At 33.0% G+C, this 26,428-nt stretch overlaps 5 protein-coding genes and 1 pseudogene across 7 annotated transcripts in view; 3 read left to right on the top strand and 3 right to left on the bottom strand.

The window, feature by feature from the left end:
* Positions 1-2,988, top strand: part of LOC128395049 (uncharacterized) — a 112,528-nt gene extending 109,540 nt beyond the window's left edge. For both annotated transcript variants that reach the window (XM_053355440.1, XM_053355439.1), the window contains one exon: positions 117-2,988. In XM_053355440.1, the coding sequence (XP_053211415.1) occupies positions 117-1,738 (1,622 nt within the window). In that variant the 3' untranslated portion in view covers positions 1,739-2,988. The remainder of the gene's footprint in view (positions 1-116) is intronic.
* Positions 2,989-3,354: 366 nt separating this feature from the next.
* Positions 3,355-10,169, top strand: LOC128394986 (potassium channel subfamily K member 18-like). Its single transcript, XM_053355368.1, has 4 exons — positions 3,355-3,926; positions 4,063-4,597; positions 7,053-7,605; positions 8,921-10,169. The coding sequence occupies exons 2-4, from the start codon at positions 4,093-4,095 to the stop codon at positions 9,573-9,575; spliced, it is 1,713 nt and encodes a 570-aa protein (XP_053211343.1). The 5' UTR covers positions 3,355-3,926; positions 4,063-4,092; the 3' UTR covers positions 9,576-10,169.
* Positions 10,170-10,464: 295 nt separating this feature from the next.
* Positions 10,465-11,808, bottom strand: LOC128394987 (uncharacterized). Of its 2 annotated transcripts, none has more exons than XM_053355369.1 (2): positions 11,590-11,808; positions 10,465-11,443 (listed from the first exon to the last, which is right to left on the bottom strand). In XM_053355369.1, exons 1-2 carry the CDS (start codon positions 11,661-11,663, stop codon positions 10,693-10,695), a joined length of 825 nt encoding a protein of 274 aa, XP_053211344.1. In that variant the 5' UTR covers positions 11,664-11,808; the 3' UTR covers positions 10,465-10,692. The 2 variants fall into 2 exon arrangements, with proteins under 2 accessions (XP_053211344.1, XP_053211345.1); XM_053355370.1 differs by having other exon boundaries at positions 11,550-11,725.
* A 42-nt stretch (positions 11,809-11,850) lies between these two features.
* On the top strand, positions 11,851-14,501 carry LOC128394989 (DNA ligase 1-like; annotated as a pseudogene).
* On the bottom strand, positions 14,502-16,610 carry LOC128394988 (uncharacterized). Its single transcript, XM_053355372.1, has 3 exons — positions 15,809-16,610; positions 15,465-15,614; positions 14,502-15,378 (listed from the first exon to the last, which is right to left on the bottom strand). Exons 1-3 carry the CDS (start codon positions 16,116-16,118, stop codon positions 15,062-15,064), a joined length of 777 nt encoding a protein of 258 aa, XP_053211347.1. The 5' UTR covers positions 16,119-16,610; the 3' UTR covers positions 14,502-15,061.
* An 860-nt stretch (positions 16,611-17,470) lies between these two features.
* Positions 17,471-25,855, bottom strand: LOC128394984 (lysosomal-trafficking regulator-like). Its single transcript, XM_053355367.1, is given in 7 exon segments — positions 17,471-18,900; positions 19,011-19,106; positions 19,189-19,381; positions 19,383-20,082; positions 20,085-21,722; positions 21,808-22,056; positions 22,207-25,855. Coding segments are annotated over 7 exon segments (6,672 nt in total). The 5' UTR covers positions 25,382-25,855; the 3' UTR covers positions 17,471-18,279.
* Between the last annotated feature and the right edge of the window lie 573 nt (positions 25,856-26,428).

The following is a 26,428-nucleotide window of genomic DNA, read 5'->3' as shown; positions in this document are numbered from 1 at the left end:
TGTTCTAAATAATTGATTGAAATTGATTGAATGATTATACGATTGGTTAAAAAAAAAGAAAAACAAACTAAATAAGTTTTTTCTTCTCTATTTTTTTTTCTTCCACTGACCAACAGGATACGGAAACATTGGACCTCGAACCATGGAGGGTAAAATGTTGACCATTGCATATGCTATTCTGGGGATTCCATTGATGATTTTGTTTCTATCAAAAATGGGCTCAATGCTGGCCAATGGATTAAGATGTTTCTATCGGACATGTTGTGTCTGTTTACCCTCAGGGGGTGGTAAAGGTCAACTAAATGGTAACTTGGCCCATTCAAGTTCAGGGCAAGGAATTGGTGGTGATTCAGGTGATGGTTTAGGTTTAGGTGGTGGGACATTAGTAACGGTTGACGGAGGCTTGGGTGGTATCACTGGACTTGACCAAATGTTGTCCGGAGGAGGAGGAATGGGTGTTGATGGTACTGGTCATTTATCTTCACCAACTGGCCTTTTATCATCTCATCATCATGGTAATCATTCACATCATCATTTACATGATCATTATCATGTTCATCATATTGCATTGAATGATATTCATGCGGCTAACCAAGGGTCAGGTCAAGGTGGGACAAATCCAGCCTCGGGTCATGTTGCCCTCCATTGTAATTCAACATCCAGAAATGGAGTTAATCCCAATCAGACAACCGGAACTCTGGGTATTGTTTGCAAGGGAAGCGGAGTGGGTGGTGGTAACAATTGCTATGGAACCGGAGGAAATGGAACATGTAATGCAATCTCAATTTCTGGTTCACCGGGGCTTGTCGGTGGTACCAATGGGTTAACCTTATCACCCACCGTGGTTTCAATGGGTAATTCAGTTGGCCCCTTGGGTATTGCAACGATAACTGATTCTGAGCAAAAAATTTGCCCTGAAACAACCCAAGTGCCTGAACATTATACCTGTCAAGGTATTTTACTCAATCGTCACTCTCATGCAACCTTGCACACTCATCCACCCTCAGGTCATCATCATCACCATCACCCTGATCATATCAATGCAACGACCTTAACAACATGTACAGCTGATCTACACAATGATTATCAACAATACTCTCAACAAAACGATTATCAAGTTAATCATCAATGTTGTCATCATATTCACTCCCAGTCTAATCACAATAATCATCAATCTAATCAGAATCATAACCAATTTAGTCAACAAAATGGTAATGATTGTTCTGGTCAGTCTGGTCAGTACTATTATCCAAAAACCGTCCCAATAACTTTATGTTGTATTATAATAATTAGTTACATTTTCCTTGGAGCGGCAATATTTTACCTTTGGGAAGGTGGTAATTTCTGGGAATCGGTTTATTTTTGTTTCGCTTCAATTTCAACCATCGGCCTTGGTCAGGCCACTTGGATACTATCCGATTTCAGGAATTCTGAGAAAAAGTTAATTCTCTGCTGTGTTTACATACTTTTCGGCCTTGCCCTTGGTGCCATGGTTTTCAACCTATTACAAGATCACATTAAACGAAAGTTGACCTCATCTTCTTCTTGCAGGTCATCGGGTAAAAAAGGTAAACCTGGTAAAAGAAAATCGTCCACCAGCGGTGGCTATTCATCGCACCATCTTAACCAGAATTCTCAGCATTCACATCTTTACACAGCGACCGGTGATAGGGAACTTTTGACATCAACTCCAGCGCCAAATAATCCGCTCCTAGTTGAAGATGATTTTGATGTTTAATGGTGAAAATAATGAACAAATCAAAAGGGATAAAATAAATCAACACCTAATGATAACTAATGATAAAAGTTGAATCATTTTCATTCTCATTGGATTCACTTACTTGGCAGAACCCAATTCGATTCTCAGATTTCACTATCTTATGGTCAAAGTCATTAATCGCCACAAAGTGACAACTTAACCCTCTGTCCACTACCCACTCTCTCACTTGTCTGTCTCGGTTTCTTATTATTGTAACAAATGATAAAAAACAAATGCTCAATTCATTATGATAATATTACATTATCTGATTATCAAATTCTTAGTGATGGTCAAGCAGCAAAAACAAGAGGAAAATTTTCTGACCAAAGACAAAAGATAATGTGATTTTAATACAATTATCAGTAAGAAATGGTCAGTCCAAGGGGTTGGTAGTGGTCATCTGATGATCTTGATATGATATTGAACATATATCTTTATATTATTATTATACTTTGATATATTACCTTTTATTGAATCTTATTTGGCCTCAAGAGAGTGAGTGAGTGAGAGAGATTGGCTATCATATGGGGTGAAACATGATAACCATGGTATTGACCATCATCTCTCTCTCTCTCTCATGGTGATGATCATAATAATGATGAAAACCACTGAACGATTTCAAGAGATTAAAAAAATCATTCATGTTTTTTTTCTGGGAATTGGATCATTGACCCAATGAGGAAAAATAGAAAATAAAAAAGTTCATGATGATGAAACTTCTGGATTCTTTTCAGTTAAGGTCAATTTAACAGACGGTCAAGCATTTCAACTACAACAAACACCACAAGATAAATGACCCATAACCTTTGACCATTTAACAAACAAACAAACAAACAAAACTCATCATCACTTTATCAAAGTTTATTATCATGACAACTCTCAGAGATAATCATGAATTCAACTTTAATCCTATGAATTGGATTATCTCTCATCTTTTTCCCTTTTTACTTGAGTCCAGATTAGTAACAAAAAAACCACCAGAAATTTAACTAATCACCTTTGACGATCAAATCAAATTGTCAAGTTTAATCAACGTAAATTGTTGTGGTGATGGTTAATTGGCCATCAATTGTTAACTGGGACAGATTTTAATAATTGTAATAAAATAACAATTAACTTGATCAAAAAACTTTGTAATCTAATGTCTTATATCAATGATAATGTAAATTAATTGTTTGTAATAATTAAAAATTAACTAATAAAAAAACGATACTTTTGATTTGTTATAATGGATTTTAAATTGTCACAATCTTAATCCAGGAACAATTAAGTTGAAAGATTAAATTTATATCCATCATCAACATGAGATAATGTTTGTTTTATTTTAAGATAATAAATGAAGACACAGACAGAGAGAGAGAGAGAGAGAGAGAGAGAGAGAGAGAGAGATGATAATGATGATAATAAGAGTGACAATAAAGATGATCAGGTTGAGGATCAAGTTGGAGATCAAGATGAGGATGACAAAGTTAACGATAGCTCATCGTCTTCATCTTCCTCATCATTTCTGTCTCTTTTTTGTCAAATGATGCCAAGAATGATACTGAATATAAGGAAGGCTTAATTCGTCTCTCTCTCTCTCTCTCTCTCTCTCTCTCTCTCATCTTCATCTTCATCATTACTCTTAATTGTTTTTAAACTTTTCCCTTGATTCATTTTCAACTCAGTCATCATTACAGCTTAATCCAATCTTAATCCTGACTAATGTTATCAACTTCATTATAAATATATAAATTGTTATCATTTTCATCATTTCCGTTTCCGTTTGAAGCATTAAATATTAACATTATACTATTTTTTTTTTCAGTTGTGAAATTAATTTACTTTAATCTTAGTTTTACCTCAATGAAGATGATGATAAAAGAAGATAAATTTTTTTCCTCTCTCAGCTGATTTACCTTTACAATTCATCTTTCTATTAAAAAAACTAAATCATCATCATAATCATCACATTGTCAACATGATTTATTGGAATCTTGTTAATTAACTAAACCATCATTCATTCAAAGTATACATATAAAATAATATATTAATTGTTACCATTGTTTATATGCATGTTCAATGTTAATCACAATTACAACTGTTACTCCTCCAACAACAACAATTAAACAACAACAACAACAACAATCAACTCACAGATTAAAGTTAATCAAATGGGCTGATAAAGGTAAGTCACAAAAAAAGTGATGAAGGTGAATCAATACCCTGAGGGAATTATTGAAATTTTTTATTGTTATTTTGTGAAAAATTTTGTTGAACAAGAAAAGTAAACAACTTTTTCTTAACGGTCTATGTGTCGATAGGCTTTCAGTGGGTGGTGACAGTTTCCGTTTATGGCTTATGATAATCGGGCATCCAAACGCAAAAGTGGTCGTCGTCTTCCTCCTTCCCACCATCGGCACCGTTCTCGAAATCGCCATGGTCATGAGTCATCTTCCTCATATCGTCGACCTGTTACCTCGGGGGAAAAGTGTAAAGATTATTGCAGAAAATTTGTCGCATTCCTGTTCAGTCATATTGGTATAAGTGCCATTGTGGTTGCCTACATGATCGGTGGGGCACTTTTATTTCAACGCCTCGAGGGTGAGGCGACAAACGATATAAACATTTCCGTTGGTGAGATGATTATCCAATCGGTTGACCGGATGTGGATTATAACCAATGAGATTAACATTCTTAATAGAGATGCCTGGGACCAGATAATCCGTAATGAGACAAATATATTTTCAATCAATCTGATTAAACAAATTCAATCAGGATTTGATAATGAGCCACGAAATAATAAGTGGGAGTTTCCAGGAGCATTCCTATTCTGTCTAACGGTAATTACAACAATCGGTAAGATGACCAGCCATTAAACGATAATCCACCAGAGTCTTAATCCTTCATAATCTCAACTTTTATATAATCTGATTGAAGAAAAAACTTCCAACTCAAAATCTTATTGATTCTGATTCCATTTTGAGTCAATGATGTTTCACAATTCAGAATTAAAACTCAGTTTTCTCATCATTCTAACAATTAACTAATCATTATGATGTGAAAGATTCTCACTCATTGATCCTAATTATTATCATCTAAATGCTATTCTTTTAATTGGTCGTTAATTTGATATGGAAAAAGCTTCCATCAAGTTACTCTGAGGTGGAAAATGAATGAAAATTGTTACATTCATATACTCAGAATTTGTATCACCTCCTATTCACCATGAAAACCACTTTCCACCCTCATGAAATCTCATGGTAATGCTAACAGATTGGCTTAGGAATTTTTTTTTCTTCACCATCATTTGCTAATTATCAAAATGCAAACACGAATTAAAATGTTAATCAACTTGCCAGAAATCTAATGAAAGTTTTTTCCTCTTCCACTGATGATAATGAGTTTTTCACCCAAAGTTTATCATGAATATCTACTCATATTTATACACTCACACTCGGTGGGTGGAAGGAAAAGTTTCCACTGGTGGGGACATTTAATCATATTCACATTTGGATACATTTCTCACTAATTATGATTCGCAATTTAAGATCTGCAAGTTAATTGCATGTTAATCATAAGATTCTCATTTAAATATTGTTAATCATAATCAAATTAATCTTCCGCTTCCTGGATGAACATTAATATATTCAATATAATATTAGATCCCAAAAAAAACAACAACAACGTTGATTGTTGATTAACATGATATCCTTTGGATGGTAATTTATTAATTGTTTGTCAATCAAGTTTAACTTTTTCATTTCTTTCCTGTTAAATTTAATTTAATCATTTAAATTCAGTTTAAATTTTATCAACAGAGAAAGTGAAAACTTTTTCATTCAAATTAACATCTCAATGGGTTGATTAACATTTTGATTTTTTTTCCCAACAACAATTAAACAACAATAATCGCTAAGCCTTTTTAATCATATTCAACCATTTTTTTTAATCTAGTTGTGAATCATTATCTGTATAAATTGTTGCTTAATTGTCAATCAAAATGATTAGAAGGTTAAACGAGGTTAAGTCGTGGATTGTAAACTGTTCAAATCTCGAACTCTCGAAAAGTTCTAAGGTTAAAAACTTTTCCTTTTCTTACTCCTCAACATAAACACTAATTATCAATTATAAATCTATTGAGTTCTAGCAACAATTAACTAATTGTAACTCTTACTGTTGAATCAACAATCAGGATAATAATAACTAAAAAACTGTTACATTTGTTTTACTAAAACAAAACAAACAATCAGTTGATTTGTAAACACAATCAATCACAATTAACCATCAAAACAAACCATCAACTTTTTAAATTACCTAATCATCTAATAACTTGATTAGAACCGAGTTAATTAATAGTAAAGTAAAAAACAAAACTTGGTCCATTTAAGAGTCGAGATTCAGATTGAAATTGAAATTTTTTCTTCTCTATTCAACTGGGGCTGTATTTCCGTTTCCTCTTCCACCCATTTTTCCCAAATATTAGCATATAAATGAAGCTTAATTATTATCAAAATTAGACCTCAGAACCTTTTGTATCCTAATAAACACATTGGATTATCAAGGAGTAAACAAAATAAAAGTGTAACCTTATTTTTGGTCCCACCTTTTGGATCTAATCCAGAGAGAGAGAGAGAGAGAGAGAGAGAGAGAGAGAGAGAGAGAGAGATTAACTGTTGGCACCGATATTTAACATTATCTCATTAAATAGATAGAAAAACAAACCCTCTGGTATATATGGATTAAGATTGAGATTAACATGATATTTAACATGAAGCAAATCAGTTTGCAAGTAAACATGATAATAGATTTGAAATGGTTTTTTCTCAGTTAACAGTTATAATCATCAAGTGAATGTCAGTAATTATCTTTACTTGTATCACCGTTATCCATGATCATCTTGTATTACTTTGCATATTTTACATCATCAAATCATCCTGATTATGTCTTCATTTCACCAAAAAGTTCAATAATATCATGAACATGATGAGAGAGAGAAACTGAAAGGATCAGGAAAAAAGTTCATCTTATTCATCATGTAAACTGCATCATCTTCAAATCATTATCATTAACCTCATCTTAACTTTCTGATTGTTATTATTAATACATTTATGTCACATCATTGGCTTCAATTAGGCAATTAGTTAATGAGTTATTCATTGACGATGATTAGCAAATTTATCAATCAGCTGACAAAGTCATAAATTATTGTTGCGTATTCTCAATGAAGATTATGAATAATTTATTGGGAAAATGGATTAGTTTGAATTGTAATCTTTTCTTTTGTTTTGCTTTCCAATCTGAATCGCATTAGGTTATGGTCATATAGCACCGATAACGGCTGAAGGACGAGCGGCGACAATTGTTTATGCCATTTTCGGGATTCCGTTGATGTTACTTTATCTCGCCAATATTGGTGGTACTTTGGCTAAATCATTTAGATATGTTTATGGTAAATTTCAAGCATGTTGTTCATTGAAACACTCGGCGAGAAGTAGATCAGCACGATCACGATCACGTCGAGTTTATAATTATCAGCAAAGTGGAAGACGAAGTGTCGGTGGAGGTGAAAGAGGAAGAGGAGGAAGTGCTGGTGGAGGAGGAGGAGGAGGAGGAATTGGACCTAAATCATCAATTGAATTAAGTCCTTTTAAGGGAACAATAAAAACACCTAAAGGAAGTGGACCAACTCCAGCAACACCAGGAACCAGTGGCAGTGGTGGAGGTGGAGGAGGAACAGGTATTGGAACCATGGGTGCAATATGGTCAACAATTACCTCACATCATCATCAATCAGCTAATTCCTCATTACCAAGTTCACCGATTTCCAAAGTTACTCGGAACATTCCCTTTATTCCAGATTCTAGGTTAGAACTTTTCGAATTATTTTCATCTTTTCCTCTTATATTTATAACATTATTCTCATGATAAATTGATATTCTCATCTGCCCCCTCCTCCAAATAATAGTAATGTTTATTTTTCGAGCAAATTTAAAATTGATTGTTACTTGATCTTGTCCAGTTTCCCGTCCATTACCATACACTGACCATTACCAATGATTAGTTTTCCATATCCAATAGGATAATATTTCATTCAGAGAGACCTTTCCACCCTCACTAATGGCCAAATAATGATGATCACCACTCCCATGAAAACTAAACAATCACTTTACCACCCACCCTGAAAACCTCCCACCATAGTTAATGTGAAAAAGATCCAAGGTAAACTTTGTAAGATGGAAAAAAATTTCGAAATCAATCATTTCGATTTTTCTTTTCTTCTGACAACTTTTTTCACTTTTTTTTTAATATCTAACTTCATGATTATCATGAACTTTTACCCTGACATATTAAAGAGAAGTGGATCAAATTGACTGACAATTGAATTAATGGTTAACTAATTGTTTTGTCAACAAGAATCACAACTTGTGTCAAGTGTTTGGAAAAAAAGTTTTTCTTTTCGTTAACTTGTTCAAATTAGAAATCATTTAGAATCATCATCATGTAGGATTTTGAGATAAAAGTTCATCCTAATGGTGACAGAATTTTCCAGGAAATTGTAGAAAATCATTAAAGTTTTAATATGAATTTTTTCTCCATCATCATAATCAGAATCAGAATCGTCATGAGTTTCGATATGAAAAGTAAATGAAACTCAGGGAGACAAAAAAAGCTCTCAATCCTATTTGCTAGTGGAGAGAGAGAGTATGTGTATGAGTGAGCAAAGAAAAAGATATTTCCATTTTTTTCCAATATATAATAGAATTGATATTTAGTAACATTATTATGATGAGAGTCGGAAAGTTGAAATGATCATGAAGTTTTACCATGAATCTAAAGTGAATATAAATATAAGCTTGATGATGATTAGAATGCTAGAAATGAAGAGAGAGAGAGAGAGAGAGAAATATTTCGAAACAAAATATTATTAATACTTGGAGTTGTCTAGATTCTTGAAACGTTGATAATATTAGTATGAAAACATATTCTGAAAAGTATATCTCATGTTGTAATAACATGGTAAACATGTCAACTTACAAGTATCAACAAAAGTTTGAGTGAAAAAAAGTATCATGATGAGGAGAGGGTGATGTTGGTTTTACCTTTCCACTTACAAATCCCACCGTAACCCTCCTTATCCATGAGAAAATGATAATAATAGTTTGTCATGTTATTTTCCAGTTCGAGACATGAAACACCCGAACTTGTTTCTGGTTATCGTTTGGGTAAAAGTCCAACTGAACCAAATATTCCCGGAGGCGGAAGTGGACCAACAATGGGAGGAACAGGAGGAGGAACTGCAACCATCAATAGCGGTCCTGTTGGAAGTGGTGGTGGCGGTGGTGGTGGAGTTCAGGGTGTTAATTCTGATCGAATAATCGAACGTGAACCATCTTCTTCTATTCGAATGATTGGACGAGATGAGGTTATAAATGAGAATCGAAAAGGTAGCGAGCGAGTTCACGTTCCAATTTCACTTTGCCTTTTCATCTTAATTGCTTATGTTTCCATTGGTGGAATCCTTTTCTCCGGATGGGAATCATGGGAAGTTCATGATGGAATTTATTTCTGTTTTATTACTCTTTCAACAATTGGATTCGGTGATCTGGTTCCAGGGGAGAAATCATTGAAATCGGAAAATATGATTCTCTGTGCACTTTACATCCTGATGGGATTAGCACTTATCGCCATGTGCTTTAATCTCATGCAAGAAGGTGTAATCCATAAGGTTAAAACTTTAGGTATAATTATTGGTATTATAAAGGATCCGGATGCTGAAGATGATTATTATTACCATGATGATGATTATTATTATGATGGTGAATCGGATGTGTAATAAAAATACACAGAAAATGTTATCAGAAAATAATCTTAATCTGATAACATTTTCATACTCACAATTTAATAACAATCAAATGAAAATGTTATCATGATATCAGAATATCAATAATTAATATAACACCTTATATTCTGAGGGAGAGAGAGAGAGAGAGATAAATTCTGATGAATAATAACATGACTCGATTAAGAGATACATGTGATTATAATCACCATGAAAAATATAAACTGGGAATCGAGGATTTTTCATGATTATGTTTTCCATGATAAAAGAGTAAACATAAAAACCATTGGAAATCAGAATGAAATCTCACCCAATGAACATCAATAGATTAGTATGATAATACTAATGGAAGAAAATTGTTCTCTTTCTAGTTTTCTTTTTCTTTTTCGATGGAAAATGAAACATTGAAAATTCTGATTCTCATGAAATAAATTGAGAAAAAATGATGACAATTTCCCTCTCTCTCTCTCTCTCTCCTCCTCCTCTTCCTCTTTCTCCTTCTGCTCAATTTTCATCTTCATCGAATCTTTTTCAACTTGGAACTTTTCATTTTTTTTTCTATCTTTTAACTTCATCTTCATCATCGCTTTACAAGGATCACAATTTTCACTCAAAATTGACTTGATTTATAGCCTTTTCTTGTCTCTCTATCTTATTTCATCATAATCATCATGTCTCCATACTGAATGTTAATAACATGAAATTTTACAATAATCCGTATTGGATTGGATACATTTATATGAATATATGTATATATATTATAACGATAAGAATCGTTTTACATTTTCACTTATTTTCATTTGGAAAATAAACTTTTTTTTCATCATCATTATCATTCCTATTCAGAATCATCATGTAATGATACATGAACATGCTTATGATTTATATGTATTTATATTCAATTTTCACTTTTTCCTCTTTTGAGCTTTTAATATAATGTGAGCATAGGTCAAATCAATTTATCGTCATCAACTCCATTGATTTCCTGATAACATCATTAAATATCCTTTTTCTCCTTAAATTTTTATGGTAACGATCAGTGTGAACATTGGTGTTCATTGAGAATAACAATGAGTAATAATTGAATTGCGATGATGACTAAAAGATCAAATTAATTAGGTGTGTAGTCAACAACAACCCATGGGATAACAGGTAAATGGTTAACTGCATGGTTAATTATTGGAGCACTCACGTTTAAATGAGATCGAGCTCTAAAGAAAACATTTTGACTTGAATTTTCGGAAATATAAAAGCCACTTTCAGCACGGGAAGCATCTTGAACTAATGTTATCTGAGAATAATCAGATGGTTGAGGAGATGGAAAATATATATCCGATCTTAATTTATCATCAATCGCCAAGTATTCATTGTTATTGGGATGAATATGCAATGTAAAGTTTGACTGATCTAGTCGAAAATTTTGATCGGTGTATATTATTGAACCTGCGGGGCGTAAAAGTTGAGCTAAATGCCGGTGAAACATTTGAATCACATCATGAATCCGATATTGTTCGACTTCATCATGAGCTGGGGCAATGGTTACTGTAAAGCTGGACAAATTATCTGCGATTTGTTGACAATTTACATGTGTGATATTCATTCGCCCTTTTAAGTCATTTCTCTGTTCAAGTAAAGCTTCGATTCGAGATTGATTTCTGTCAAATTGGTCAGATAAATCACGTTCCATTGAAATCTCTTCCAATATTTGATCACTTCTAGATTTAGCCTGTATTCCCAAATGTCCGCTTATTTGGCCAATATCATTTAACAATGATTCGTAAATGCGATACAGTTCAATAATCCTTTCCTCGGTTCTCGCTTTATCCGGTGTGGCCAAAATTTTTGCACGAATCTTATTCATTCTGGATGAGGTGTCAATCAATAGAAAAATAGATAAACATGTAATAATTACCAAGGAAAGTGTTAAAAAAGAGAAATACAAAAGAACTTTTTTAGAAATTTTCTCACTCATTTTGTTTTTCTTTTCCAATTTTCTTCTTCTCTAAACCTTTTCAACTTTAAACACTGAAGGAGACGAAAAGACCACACATATTTTTCCAAGTGTAGAGAAAAATAATCCATTATAAACAATAAAAGAAAAAAGGAAATTAATTAAAACACGGATAACAATTAGAAAAACAATCAACTAATTAACTTTTTGTAGAATCTAAACATCGGCTCTCAATAAGAATAGAAAACAAAAAGAGCGGCGGCTTAATGAGCCGATTTGGTAACCATGGCAACAGAACAACAATCAGATGTTAAGACTTTAGAATTTTTATTTTTTTCTTAATTCTTTTTGTCTCTTTTTTTTTTGTTATTTTCTTTCATTCAATTGAATCATTATCTAAAAACCATAGTTTTCATTGTTTACTTATGGATTAATTAAAATGGTGATGATGTCAGGTGAAAAGTTAACTAGTTCCGGTGTTTCTGGTAATAGTGTTGGTAAACTCAGATGGGATCCAACAATTACCAATCCAATGTTTGTTGATTTGGTTGACCTGTTGCGTTGTCATAATTGTAAAAAATTGTGTTATACTGTTCACAATTTATCTAAATGTGATCATGTCATTTGTAATGAATGTAAAAAAGGTATGACCAGTAAAAAATGTCCCCTCTGTGGATTATCTACAAGTGAGATTAGAAATGATACCGATTATGCAAATTTAATTAAAGATGTTCGTATGTTAAATCAACAATATTTAAAGATTAGTTTTGCTGTTCAACAACAACAACGAGCTGTTAACAATAATATTAATGCTAATACTAGTAGTAATAGTAATGATTCAAGGGTATTTAGCCCGCCTCGTCCACCAGTTACGTCCACTTTACCTTCATCTTTACCTTCACCTTTACCTTCATCTTGTCCTGTTTCGGTACCTGAACCTGTGAAAGGAAAAGCTAAAAGAAAATTGATCGAAGAAGATAAAATTGTTAAAGAAACTGTACCTAAACCACGTGAAGTGGTTGTAGAGGAGAAACGAACTACCCGATCTACTCCAACCAAAAAGGCGCCAACCAAAGAAGTTGCCAGTGTTTCTGAAAGCCCATCTCGAGATCGACAATTGAAAAATAAATTGACCCAAGAAGAAAGGGAAACCAGAAAAGATTCAACTGACGAAAAAGCCAAAAAAGATAAAGAAAAAGAGAAAGTTGGTAGAGCCAAAGGCCCGCGAAAATCTGTCAGCTTTTCCCAAGAAAGTGAATCAGCTGTTACTCCGAGAAAAAGTCCTAGAACCAACAAAGGAAACCTGATGTATACACAAAAACAGATCGAACAACCGACTATTGTGATCAAAAAACTTCCTGTGGTTTTAAATCAGCAGAAAGAGAGAAAGGGAAAGAGAAAGCGAGAGAAAATGAGAAGAAAGTAGAAAAAATGAAAGAGATGAAAGAAAAGGAAAAAGAGAAAAAGAAAGAAAAAGAATTAGAAAAAATGAAAGCGAAAGAGCAAGAAAAGGAAAAAGAGAAAGAACTAGAAAAAATGAAAGAAAAAAAGAGAGAAAGAGAAACGAAGAAGGAGAAAGAAAAAGAAGAGGCCGAAAGAGAGAAAGAACGAGAACGAGAGGAAAAAGAAAGAGAGGAAAGAGAAAAAGCGGAAAGAGAAAAAGAGAAAGGAAAAAAGAAAACTATGGAAAAAGTGAAAGATAAATCGAAAGAGGTTGAAATGGAAAAACCGGAAGAGAAGGAGAAAAGAAAAAGGAAAAGAGTAGAAAGTATAAGAGAGAAAACCAAAGACGAAGATAAAGAAACGGAATCAGAATTGGAAACGCCTAAACCAACGAATAACAGTAACAATTTGGCCTCCAAAGGGCGTCCCAAGAGGAAACCAAAAGAACCGGAAGTTTCAGTTGATGATGATGAAATTTTTGTCAAACCAAAAGGAAAAGGTAAACGAGCAGCTCGTTCAGATACAACACCAGAACAAACTCCAACGAAACGACAACGTAAAGTGAAAGAGACTTGCGATGAAAATGAGACCGTATCACCGGGAGGACGATCAGCATCCAGTCGATCAACTGCTTCGAATGCCAGTTCACGGCCAACCAGTCGAATTCTAATAGCATCAACCCTATTAACCGAAGAACAAAAGAAAACACTGGAAAAGTTTAGTAAAACTTTGAACATTCGAACGACCTCAGAATTTCCAAACAATGTTACCCATTTAGTAACCAAATCAGATTCCAACAATCGAGCAACCAGATCAATGAAATATATGAAAGCTCTTCTAGCCCATAAATGGATATTAAACTTTGATTGGATAACCGAATGTCTAAAAGCGGGCGAATTAGTGGCCGAAGAACGATTTGAACTCGTTGGTACAACCAAACAAACGAAATCACAATTAGGAGCACCATCAAGATCTCGAACTACCAAGAAGAAACTTTTCTCCGGATTAAATTTCTACTTTGATGGTAAATTTAAATCTCCCGATTTACCCTGTCTAAGTGATCTTACTGACCTAATTTCCAGCGGTGACGGTACTATAATCAATAATGGCCTCAGATTGAATTCAGCGTTAAGGAAAAACGTGAAAGTTATCATAATTAAAGATGAAATTAAGGAGGAAGAAAAAACCGCCGACGGAAGTGCTAAATTCATTGATACAACTGAACTGCTCAATATTATAACTGCTTACAAAATGGAAGATCTAATTAACTAATCAAATCAGCGGTCATATTTTAATCATCACAATGATTAAGCTAATTGGTTAATCATTGGTTAATCATTTTTTTTTCTCAATCCATTGAATCAACATAATTTTGTTTTTCTTTCATTAACCATCCGACTAATTAATTCATCTTTTTATTACATTCTGATTTAATGTTATCACCATTTATCAATTAGTGTAATTACGATTCATTATTTTTCTTCTCTTAAATTCACAATTAAAATATTATTATACAAAAAAACTAATTAATCAATTACAAGTTGATGATTTATTGTTTTGCGAATTTTTCTTTTTGCAAAAAGTTTGATTAATGTAAAAAAAAGGACAGAATCACAATCAATTTTACCAATTAGTTGATTGTTTAAGTGCTCACAATGTGATTTGTTGACAACAAAAGATGTGAGTGATTAATAATACATGTGGTAATTAACTATCTGAGATTAATTTTGATCCTCACACAAGGTTAATCAAGTGGGAACAAAATTATCGATATGTTTTTGTATCAAGAGAGTTGATTGTTGATAAATTGTTAAAGATGAATAAATGCCATGAATAATTGTATTAAGTGTGATTGTGTGTTTATGTGGGTGTTTGGTGACTTATAATCAACACTTAATTGTGGTAATTAGATAATCAGATCTATTGTGGGTGAGGTTTTGGTGTTGAAAATTTTTTTGACTCTTTGGCCCCAAAAAAAAAGACGTAGCGTTAATTATATAAACTATTTTTGACCAAATTCCGCTTGACGCTGAGCTATTTACAAAGGCAATGGTGATTATCACTGGAAAGATTAAATTGATTTAATTTAAACTTGAGTAAAATGAGGTTGATAAGCACTTGGTCGATCAACTGAAAGCTCTTCTATCGGCATCATTGGACGGGCCTCGATGGAACCTCCGTTTCTTGGTCTCATGCTATAAACTAAATTGGTCATTTTTCGTTTCCTTTGATATTCCCTCCACGATTCTTTAATTAATAATCCACTGGCAATGAATAATAAAATCATAGTGATAACGGCTAAAAAGTAGGCCCAATCAAGGTGATTAAAGTTTGGATATTGCAACCACGATCTTTCAAATGCATATGATGCAAATATTGAGATTCCAATTAACATGCAAATAGCTGAATCAATATGAAAGAGAGAGAGAGAAAAAAAAAAGAAATTAGTGTTTAATTAGTTGAACATAATTGGTACCAATCGGATATACCTGAGATTGCTTCAAGTCCAGCGGCAACCGCAGTTACAACTATATGGTAACGTACTAGATAGTACATTAAACTGGCACTGATAAGTATCAAAGCGAGAGTTGTGAATATCAATGCTAATGTTAACATGGCTTGAACCATAATAAACCAACCTGAAAGGTGAAAGAAATAAAAGAATAGAAAAAAAAATATTAGAATATTGATTTATAATATGATTGATTTATCAAGTATTAAGGCTTTGAGTTGTCTTTTCTATTTTGCCTTCTTTTTGATTGATTTGTTTTCATCCAAGCATATATACAGAGGAAGGATGATGAATGGGAAGAGTGAAGAATCAAATTGTTACCTGGTTGAAGCCATTCTCTGATATTTTGATATTTAGCACTATAAATCCAATTACAGCCGTCAAATTTTTCATCATATTGATATGGTGGATGTCGATAATTATTGAAACAAACATCCCAAAGTCCAAGGCGAACAAATGAAGCGTAGGCTTTAGTGAAAGATGATAACCAATAAGGTGCAGCAAATGAGACAATCAAGAAAATCCAAGCAATTAGACAAAGTAAACTGGTTGCCTCGTATTTCCGTGTGATGTAAAATTTTGAACGGGAACTGTGTTTCTCGGTGCTGGCTCCACTTAGAGTTGAAGCCATTGTCAGATTGTCATTAAAAGAAGATGAAGAAAAAGAAAATTGCAATCCAATCCAAAATTCGGCAAAAAAGAAAAGAAAATCTCAAAATATAAAGATAGAAAAGTGAAGAAAATCAAATCAATGAGATTAAACCAAAGGTGAAGCACAGAAAAAAATGAATGAATGAAGATGAAGATAAACCAACAATTATCTTCAATTATGTAACATTGTCACTTGTTAGTACAACAGGTAAACCATTTGAGTGAATATCAAGACAAATCTTAATCTCTATTCCTTAAGGGCAACAAATATACAGGTAAAGATATGAAAGTAAATAAAGATTAAGATTTAGGTGAACCAAAAGGTATCAATGGATAAATGATTAAACATTTAATTGTTACGATTGTTGCAAAACCAATTTAGTTAAACACTAAATTAACTATTCTCTTAACTCATGTGAATGACACACCCTTAGAAAAATGTTGCATTTGAATGTTTATCAAAAGGTAAAAAAAAATATTTAGTTACCTGAAAATATTTGAAAAAGAAAAACAGGTAAGAGGGACCGTTGACTAATTTCGAAAAAAATATGAACGAAATTTTGTTTTTTCTTAATTACTTATGATTAACTAACGACAATTAGAATAATTAACTGTTGATGGAATTTAGGGATGATTGTTAATTCTGTGAATTTGATGGAGAAATTTATCTACTGATTGTAATTAGAATTAATTTTTAGTGAAGAAATTGAATTTTTCGTTTTACCGCCAAATCAGTTGATTGTTTGAGTTAATTGTTTGGTAATTTAATGTTTGTTTAATTGGTTGTAGTTGATTTTTTCCCTTTCTTTTTTAGGTAAAGTGTTTAATTGGTGTTTAATTGTTATTGTCAAGTGATTTTCTTACTTGTCAAATGATTGATTGATTGATTGTCGTTGATTAGTTTTTTTTTACATCGTTAATTGTTGATTGAACAATTAACTTATCAGTTTAAGTGAACAATCAGTTAATAGTTTGATGAAATTGTCAAGATAACTAATCTAAAACAATTGAATAAACTCTCGTTCTCGTGGTGTTTAGATTGATTAAATTTTTCCTTGTTATAACAATCAAATTAACCCACAATTAGATTGTTAAAGTGATTTAAACTAATTGAAATGTAATTAATTTCAAGAGGAAATAATAACAAATCAGATTAAATTATAATCGAAAGTCTAATTTATGATAATAACTGAATTGGTAATTTGTTATTTTACTTCCAAATTCATCTTGATTAAAGTTAATTGAGAAAGAGAAATTAGAATTAACTTTTTGTTTCTAAATCAATAAGTTAAATTATCAACAATTAATCACAAGAATAATATTAATACAAAGTTAATTGTGACATAGTATTTTTATTGACATTTGTTTGTTTCAATTTCGCATTTTGATTTCTATACAGAGAGAATTACAATTGGAATCATTTCTCTCGCCATAAATGAGATAATTAATCAAGGAATCAAGGTCTATGATTACAATTTAAATTGTTAGGAATACAATTGACTAGAAAAAATGTTCGTATTAAAAAAAAATAACAGTAAACATTGTTAAGCGTCATTGCTTTGTGTGTTTCCAGCAATTAGATGAGTATGTGTAGTAAAAGGGGTTAATCATTAACGGTGATACTCAATTTTCAAGGTTCATGATTGAATGGCAATGATGATGAAGATGATTAAACGATGATGATGATGATGATTCTAATGATGATATTGATGATTTTCAATAATTTCTCTTTCATTGTAACAATTAAGTAACAATAATAATAGTTGAAAGTAAAGATAAAGTCATTAACTGGAAGAGAAACATTAATGGCCAAGATACATACAGAGAAACTGTTAATTGATTTACATAAGTGATCATAATTAAAGATTAACAATATACAATATTGCGACTAAATTTTGATTACAATAATTAAATATATCTAATTGTTAAAGGAATAACTTTGAGTTGGTAACTCACTTTTTTTCTCATATTTTTGTCTATGTAATAATTATGAAAAAAAGCAAAGATGAGGAGATGGAGAGAGAGAAAACTAAACAATTAGTATATTATTATGAGCAATATGGCAGATTAATGAGAATAAATTGTTTTTGATTGTGTTTATGATGGTTAATTGTTTGTAATACTTTTGAGGTGTTGAGAAATTAACTTGATGATGATGATGATGAGGTTGACGATGATTCCGAGTGAAAGAAAACATGAACTAAATTGTTTTTCTTGGTTATACTTTTTCCCCAAACAATTATGGTTCCATCTTCACCGGCAACATGGAAATGTTGATTATCATGAGTATAAGTCATACATCTAATTGGTTGATTAAATTTTGATATAATCAGGGTACGGATTAGTGTTAAATCCCATGAATTGTACATTTTAATTGTCCCATCAGCAAATCCAACAACTAGCACATTAACGGAAATACCTTCAGGGGAAGATGAGTAACACATAGCGGTTATTTTTTCCGATGTTTTAATTTGTCCAACAACCGATCCGTTAATTGTTGTAACTTTTAAAAGGCTAAAACCTTGCTGATTACTTAAACTAGCAACATCTCCGAGAGTTGGACTAATTGTTAACGATATTATCTCATCTGGATGATTGGTTAATGTGCGAATGTAACAAATCCTATTAAGATCCCAAAGGATACAAGTTCCATCTGCACCACCAGAAACAATTACATTAAATTCTTGGTTAATTACGATACAATTAACTGATCCTTGGTGACCATGTAGCCAACTTTTACAACCACTCAACTCAGAATTACCCTGAAAGGTTAAGTAAAGAAACAAAAAAAAAGTAAATAAAACAGAGAAATGAAGAGACAATAAATTTAGTTAATTGTTACAATTATGTTGTGAGTAATTAACTGATTTACCTTTACAGGACCGGCAAAGTTATAAACAGTAATTAAACCTGATTGGTGTCCAATCATAAGTATATTCCTTCCAGGAGTTGTAGCACATAATGTTACCTAAAAGAGAGCAATTAAAATGAGAAATTAATGAAAATAAGGTAAGGAAAAGTTGATCTAATTAGTGGAATAAATTAATTACCTTGTCTAAATTTGAATTGCCTGAAATTAAAGGGATAGCTGGACCATGTCTAGAAAATTTGATTCTAATTATATTATCCGGATGGTTCCAAGAGACAAGCGCTAATGAGGTGATATAAGTTGCTCCTTGTGGATTACTTGAACTGGATTTAGGTCGATTGTAGGTTAATAATAGGCAAGTATTTGATTCGAGGAAAAACAACATTGGTAATTAATGGGTAAAAGGCCACAATTCGTCGGCCACTTTTTTCTCGGTGAACAATTAACGGTTCAACTTCGGAAGGTGATCCTACATAATTTCCCCATTTAATACCAATAACCTCTTCCATTACCGAGACCAAAGATGATGATTTGGAATCACGATTTTTCCGATCAGCTGAAACCACCGGATGTGGTGAGTTAAATAATTGTTTCGGCATTTGACCAAAAGTACGAATCATTGTTTGTAAAGCTTTCCGTTTAACTAGATCTCCAATTTTGGAAACATCGACACCATAATAGGTCGCTGGATGAAAACAGTTGATCGCTTCGACTGCAGCTCGACCCGTTTGTTTGTAACCGAAAACAAGGTCAATCCATTCCTGTAAATTGGCTGAAACGTAATCAGATTCAAGTGCTTGCCGATGAATTAAGACAAAGAGCCGAGCATCACCTCGACACCATGTTGGCAGTTTAACATCGTGGACAATTTCACCATTCTGACGAGTACCGAAGTTGAAATTTTCTTGATTACAAAGAAATTCGGGAAGACAAAAAAATTCTGGAATCAGCTCTTTGAAATCGGTTGTAGAATCACCACTAGCTAATCTCCATGAGGTTTCCATGGAGTGAAAGGTTCGATCGGGAATGTCGAAAGAATTGTCTTGATAAGCGAGAAACATTTGAGTAAAAGGGGTAATCGAACAAGAAAATGTAAAACTGTCCCTGAGTTCGAGTAATGGGAACCAAAATGATACGGACCAGTGGTGGGGAAAAGAGAATCGGCAACGTGAAAGTTTCTTTCATATTCTTCTTTCAGATAATTGTACTGGTTAACATAATACTCTTCTTTTGATTTGTGTTGAATGGCCATTGGTCGAGAAAGATTTCGAAATGAGGCTGGAACCTTTAAGTTGAGTACATCAGACTCATAATCGGCCAAAATAAACGGGAAAACGGGATATTGCATGAGATCATTAAAGGATCGACCTGAGATTTTGTTCAAATGGGTCAGATATTCAAAGTTGGTCATTGATCCTTCTCGCCACATTTGCGCTATGGTGGAAAGATTTTTTTCCTCCGTCAGGTTGGCCAAGGTTCGCATGTACAAAATTTTGAGAAACTCATCACAGTTGAACTTGTTATCGAATGATATTAAATATGATGAACCATTGGTTAGAAACATTTCGAATGCGTTATTTTGTAATTGATATCGACACGGGTGGATCTCTTTGATTTCTTCAAAAAGCCAAACTTCCGTAAAAACAGTTGACTCCGAATAAGCGGTTTTCTGTTCACCGACAAAATGAATACAACTTGAACCTATCAGAATTTCACCTGGATATTCAACAGCGGGAGCGATGATGGTACACGAAGTTGTATAAAGAATCCGCTCATTTGTGTAAAGACGATCAATAAGAGCGGTGAAATCGGATTCATGAAGATTCTTCTGAAATAAATAGGCTAAATTTTTGTCCAAATACTTAGTTCTCTGTCGAGGTTTTTCAGGCGAGTCACAGAAAAATTTACTAGGAATATCAAGATGACATCGGCGAAGACGTCGACGGACTCTCATCGGACCTTCAGTCGGATCAAGTTCCCAAGAGTGTAAGTAAGAATCAGGATAATACCAAACGGCTCTTTCATGGGTAAACATTTCAATCAACGATTTCCAATCTTTATGAATAGAATATCTTTCAGAGGAAAGATGTTTCAAATGATTGATGAACACTTTACGCTCTTGGTTTTGAGCTTCAACGGCATCACGAGTTATACCTTGAGCGTTTTCAATTACCTTATGAGATAAGGATCGAAGTCGCTCAAGAGAAACATCATCTTGTTGACTGTTGATTAAAGCATTTTTCTCACGATTCCATTCGGCAAACCATTCACCGATCTCACGTTTGGAAAATTCTGTGGTCAACATTCGCTTATTAGGATTGTTACCGATGGGATTAATTCGAAGAAGATCACGAACTAGTTCGGTACTTTCAGTGTCTTCACATGAGATGAGCAGATCTTTTAGGAAAGATTCCAGTAAAGTGGCAAATCGATTATTAACCCTAAGCAGAAGGGACAAATTTTCGGCGTTCGTTTTCAGAAAAGAGACATAATAAAGTCTCTCCGAAGTTGCTTGTAACGGTGAAAGTAGAAACAAGATGAGTCGGTATAGTTCATATCGAATGGCCTCTTTCGATGTTCCCATGAAACTGTTCAAAATTGATCGACGTCGTTTATTAGCCGGTCCTTTCTTATTTAAATCTAGAACTTGAAATATACGATGTAACAATGATCGAGCAAAAAACTTTTCCTTTTCTGAAATGGCAAGATCATTATCTAAAAATAAAAGGACACAAAGGTAAACAATTAGTGAAAAAATGAATGATAAATCAATCAAAACATTATCAATTAAACAACTCACCTCTTAGAATGAGAAAATCAACCGATTTAAAGATTAACTTTTTAAATCTATCAATTAACTCAGAATTAGAGACATGACCTTTGTTTACGTTTACCATTTCAGGTTCAGTTGGATAATTTGATCGACTTCGAAGGGAACTGTAAGTTGACATGGAAGCGGAATCAGCCATGAGGCCAGAATTATGGGAGGCCAGGTAGGTCTCATCTGATGGAGAAAATAGGTTGAAGAATTTCTCTGATTTGTTGAGTGCTAATTCGATGATAACAATTAAATTATCACAAAGAAGGGAAGGAGATAGGAGGTTAAAAGACATAAGTGAGAAGACGCTTTTGATTTTTTTTTGTCAATATAAAGAGAGAAAGAAAATGAAAACGATCAAACATTCACATTAATAATTACCTTTCATTAATTTTGATCGATCATCCCAATTTCTGATTAATTCTGTTAAATGAGCACCGATAACATCATGAGCTGCTTCAAATAGATAAACTAGTGATTCTCTAAACCAATTACGATGACCATAAGTTGCTGATTTCCTTTCCAATGAAGATAATTGATTAAGAGTTTGAAGGAAAAGATTCCAATTAGTTGATCCATTTGATTCAAATAAATTTCGACCAATTGAAGAGATAATCTTTAAAAGATCATTTATTATCACATCATCTTCATAACCATCGATAGCATCAGTTTGACCAGAACGATGTTTATCTGCATTGAAAAGGGTTTTAGTTAAACATTCAATGAAACCAATTTCGTGTAAATATTTCATCATTGGACTGGAAAGCGGAAGATCCTCGATAAACTTGAGCAAGGCCACTAACGAGGTATGACAAAGGTTAACATCACCCACCGAATTGGGTAAAAGTGCAAATAGAAGGAGAAATGAGCTCCAATGATCAGCTGTGAGTTTATAAATTTCCGGTGGTGGAAAATTTTCCTCAAAAGTGTATCTCTCATCGGGCCTTATATAACTAATAAAAGCAAATGCTTGATTGATTAGATTAAAAGTTGCCGGATGAGAGTGAAGTTGATTAGCAACTAAATGAAGACCATAACGAGATAAGAATGAGTTAATTATATCCAATCCTTTACCTCGTTTAATACAGCAAAGTAAAGTTCGTAAAACTGATTCACGAATTTTATCAGAATCAGAGTGACACAGGATAACCAATACTCCAGGACGGACAATGGGACCAATTATTTTATCCAACATTGTTTCAGATGTTTCCTCAATTATATCACCAATCATATCAATTAAACCTGACATAATCATACAGTAAACAGTTTGCTGATCAAATAAAATCTCATCACCACCATAATCATCATTATTAATATCTGATCGTATGCCACCTCCATTGTTACTGATGTCACGATTTTTGGAATCCCAATCATTGTTAATCAATTGATTTGATCGACCCGGAGATTTATCGTTGATTGGTAATCGTTTCTGTTGTTGCTGTTGTTGTTGTTGAAGTTGCTGCTGTTGATTAGATTTCCAATTAACTGGTAGTAAATAGTAAAAGCTACTCTTTGAATGACAAATGTAAGTATTTGATGCTTGGTGAAGTAAAAGTAACGTGTCGAATACATCATTTAAAATAGATAGATCAAGTGTCGAGGTGGTAATTAGTGCTTTCGTTAAATCAGGTAAAATACGAGCAACGTCATAAGGTAATGGTAAATTATTGTCATCCATTTGAACCAGAGTATCTTTTAACATGGTTAATAGTATATCGATAATGTGAGCTCTTCTCATTTGAAGAATATTAAATTCACGGTGTTCGTTTACCGGTGAAATTAGATCAAGTAACATGGTTGTGAAACAATTAATTGTCTCTGATTTTCTATGCCAAGCTCTCCATGAAGAGATAAGATGAGAAAATGCTATGGAATCGGTGATTATAGCTTGTTTTGTATCGCAACTGGAAAGGCAGTAATTAATGTATGGAGAATAGATTTTACAAGAAATTGAACAATTTGAGGTAACCAGGATTGAGTTAATTAAACGGAAACCATTAAATTCAAAGGCAAATAATAACATTAACTCATATTGAGTTTCACAGACTCGCAATAAAATGTCCAATGCTCGAGATTGAATCTCAGGGTTAGATGTTATCTCAACCATTTTGGCAAAGAAAAAAATCATTGCACCAATACCACCAATATCGACTAATGCTTTACTTAAATGATTATCTTGATTACAATTTATCTCGGCAAAAATTACCAATGGATGTCGGTTAACTTGAAGAGTATTGGAGATCTCAGTTGAACTTGAACGTGGAGTAAATGAGATGAATGATGATTCGGAAGGCATTGATGTGTACATAAGGTAATGGTAACTTAAATTGGCCTTAAAGATGATAAATATTGACTCTTGAAGATCGTTGAAACAAGTTTTAGGCGTTAATTTGGCATAAATGTCCAGAATTGTTTTATTCAGGTTAATATACTTTGGTATTCGTAGGGTTTCCAGTTTGGCTTCTAATTCGGGAATCTGGCAAACCTGAAAGGTACAAAAATCAGGCCCCATTGCGTAAAGGTAAAGACAATGTTCAAGGGTTAATTCACGTTTAAAGATGATCACATTTGCCATTTTAATGGAACAATTTGATGGAAAGGGTTTCGTTGAACCTAAAAGGAAGCAAGTTCGAGAATTTAAGGCTGGACATCCATGGTGAAGTGCGATGGTTTCAGTTTGCGATCCATTGATTATATAATTTACCATGAAAGCGGCTTCACTTGATGAATGAGCTTTAAGCTCAGTAAAATTGAAACAAACATGATGCCAAGTGTGATTAAAGTTTAGATGACATGGATTGGAAACTTGAGCGATAACACAAGATTTACCAGAAAGGGTGTGTCGAAGAGTTCGAAGGATAAACATTCGTTGATCTTGATCAATCCATATTTCGATTGATATTTTATCAAGACAAAAGGTAAATAGATGATACCAATCATCGTATGATTTAATTTTTTGAACTGATACAAGTCGATCTTTGGAAAATCGAGTTGCAGATAAGTTTGAGGATGAAGATGAAGGACCAATCGAAAGCCAAAGAGTTAAGGAAAATTTTCTATTCTTGAAAAGTGATATGTTTTTACTGGATGGTAAAGGTAAACAGAGAGCAGCCGTTGACCAGCCTGTTGGACCATTGTCCGGTTTAACATCGGCTCGTAAATCATAAACCCATTGAATAGAGGGAGAAGGTGAAGATGTTGTTGTTGTTGTTGTTGAAGATGTTGAAGTGGAAGGCAAGTTTGTTGATTCGGAGAGAGATCCTAAATTTTTCAAGGGTTGAACAGGAAAGGTTAGTGAAAAGGTGGGTCCAAAGGATGATTGTTCCACCAAATTTATTAGAATATCAACTGATTTATCAAGAGGAGATGATTTATCTTTCAATAAGGTGAATAATTGGCACAATTCCTTGCCCGAAATTGGTTTACTTAAAATAGTCGTCGCCAATTTGAGTAACTCTTGTTCCAATTTATTATTAAGATCATTAGACTCATCAACGGTAGTTAAAATGGGTGTTAAACCTTCCAAGGTGAGACCAGTTGATTCATTTGTTTCCATGATAATCTTTAATTTCCTTCTTGTTCTCTTTTAATTATTTTTTTTTTCGTTTTGTTTATAAAAAAATAAACAGATCAAAGAAACAAGTAGAAAAAGAAAAACAAAATGGAGATGATCTTTAACCAGTGGACTTTTTCAAATTATCCAGTGATGGAGAGAAAAGAAATTTTAAACAATTCACAGAGACACTTTTCCTTTGAACAGAAAAAAAATGAGAAGTAGAGTTTACTCATGAAAATAATTAGTAATTAATTCTATTGACGATTGGAAATAAAACAAGTGATCAGATTTGGTGAACATACAAGTTGATTAACCAAAAGAGAGATGAAGCAAAAAGGGAGACACAGATAAACAAAGAGAAAGAGAATGTTTCAGATGAAAGATTTTGACACAATTGAAAATTACAAAATACAAGGTAAAGAAAATTAATAATAAAACGAAAAAAAAGAAACCAAATTAATTACACAGAGATAGATAATTGTTGTGCGCTGTTTCGGCGTCTTTACCATTGTTTTAATGGTCTTTGGAGAGGCTCGGCTGAGTTTTCGTTTAGACTGGATTAATTTGAATTTGTAGTCCAACAGTTTTTAATTATTTGAAAGTAGTGCGTTTCATATTCCAATTGTTAATTATTTTAGATACTTCTTTACATTTAATTAAATGTTCACAATTGTTTATCTTATTACATTGTTCACAAAAATTTCCTCTTAACAATCTAATCGATGTTATTGTTTGGATCATTAATATAGGGTTTTTATAGTGATCATTTTCTTGAAAGAATCTGGAGCCATTGGGAAACATGATTTTCAAATAGCGAGGCCCATAACGTGAGTAAATTAATGTTTGTATTATTTTAAATTTATTAATTAATTTTCTTTTGCAGCTCTTTATTGTATCTACTTCATATTTGATGTCTCTTATTTCAATCGTATCAATACATGAGCTGTTACCCTTTTTGATTCTGATATTGATTGTTTTTTCTTCGGCGAGTCCATTCAGATATTCATTTAGCTTTATTTTTGTTTTGCTGATTGTTATATCAATATC

This window comes from Panonychus citri, unplaced genomic scaffold, assembly GCF_014898815.1.
Source record: "Panonychus citri isolate SS breed McGregor unplaced genomic scaffold, ASM1489881v1 Contig00140, whole genome shotgun sequence".
Classification (NCBI taxonomy): domain Eukaryota; kingdom Metazoa; phylum Arthropoda; class Arachnida; order Trombidiformes; family Tetranychidae; genus Panonychus; species Panonychus citri.
The sequence above is the reverse complement of the archived record's forward strand: the minus strand, read 5'-3'. Positions and strand labels throughout refer to the sequence as shown.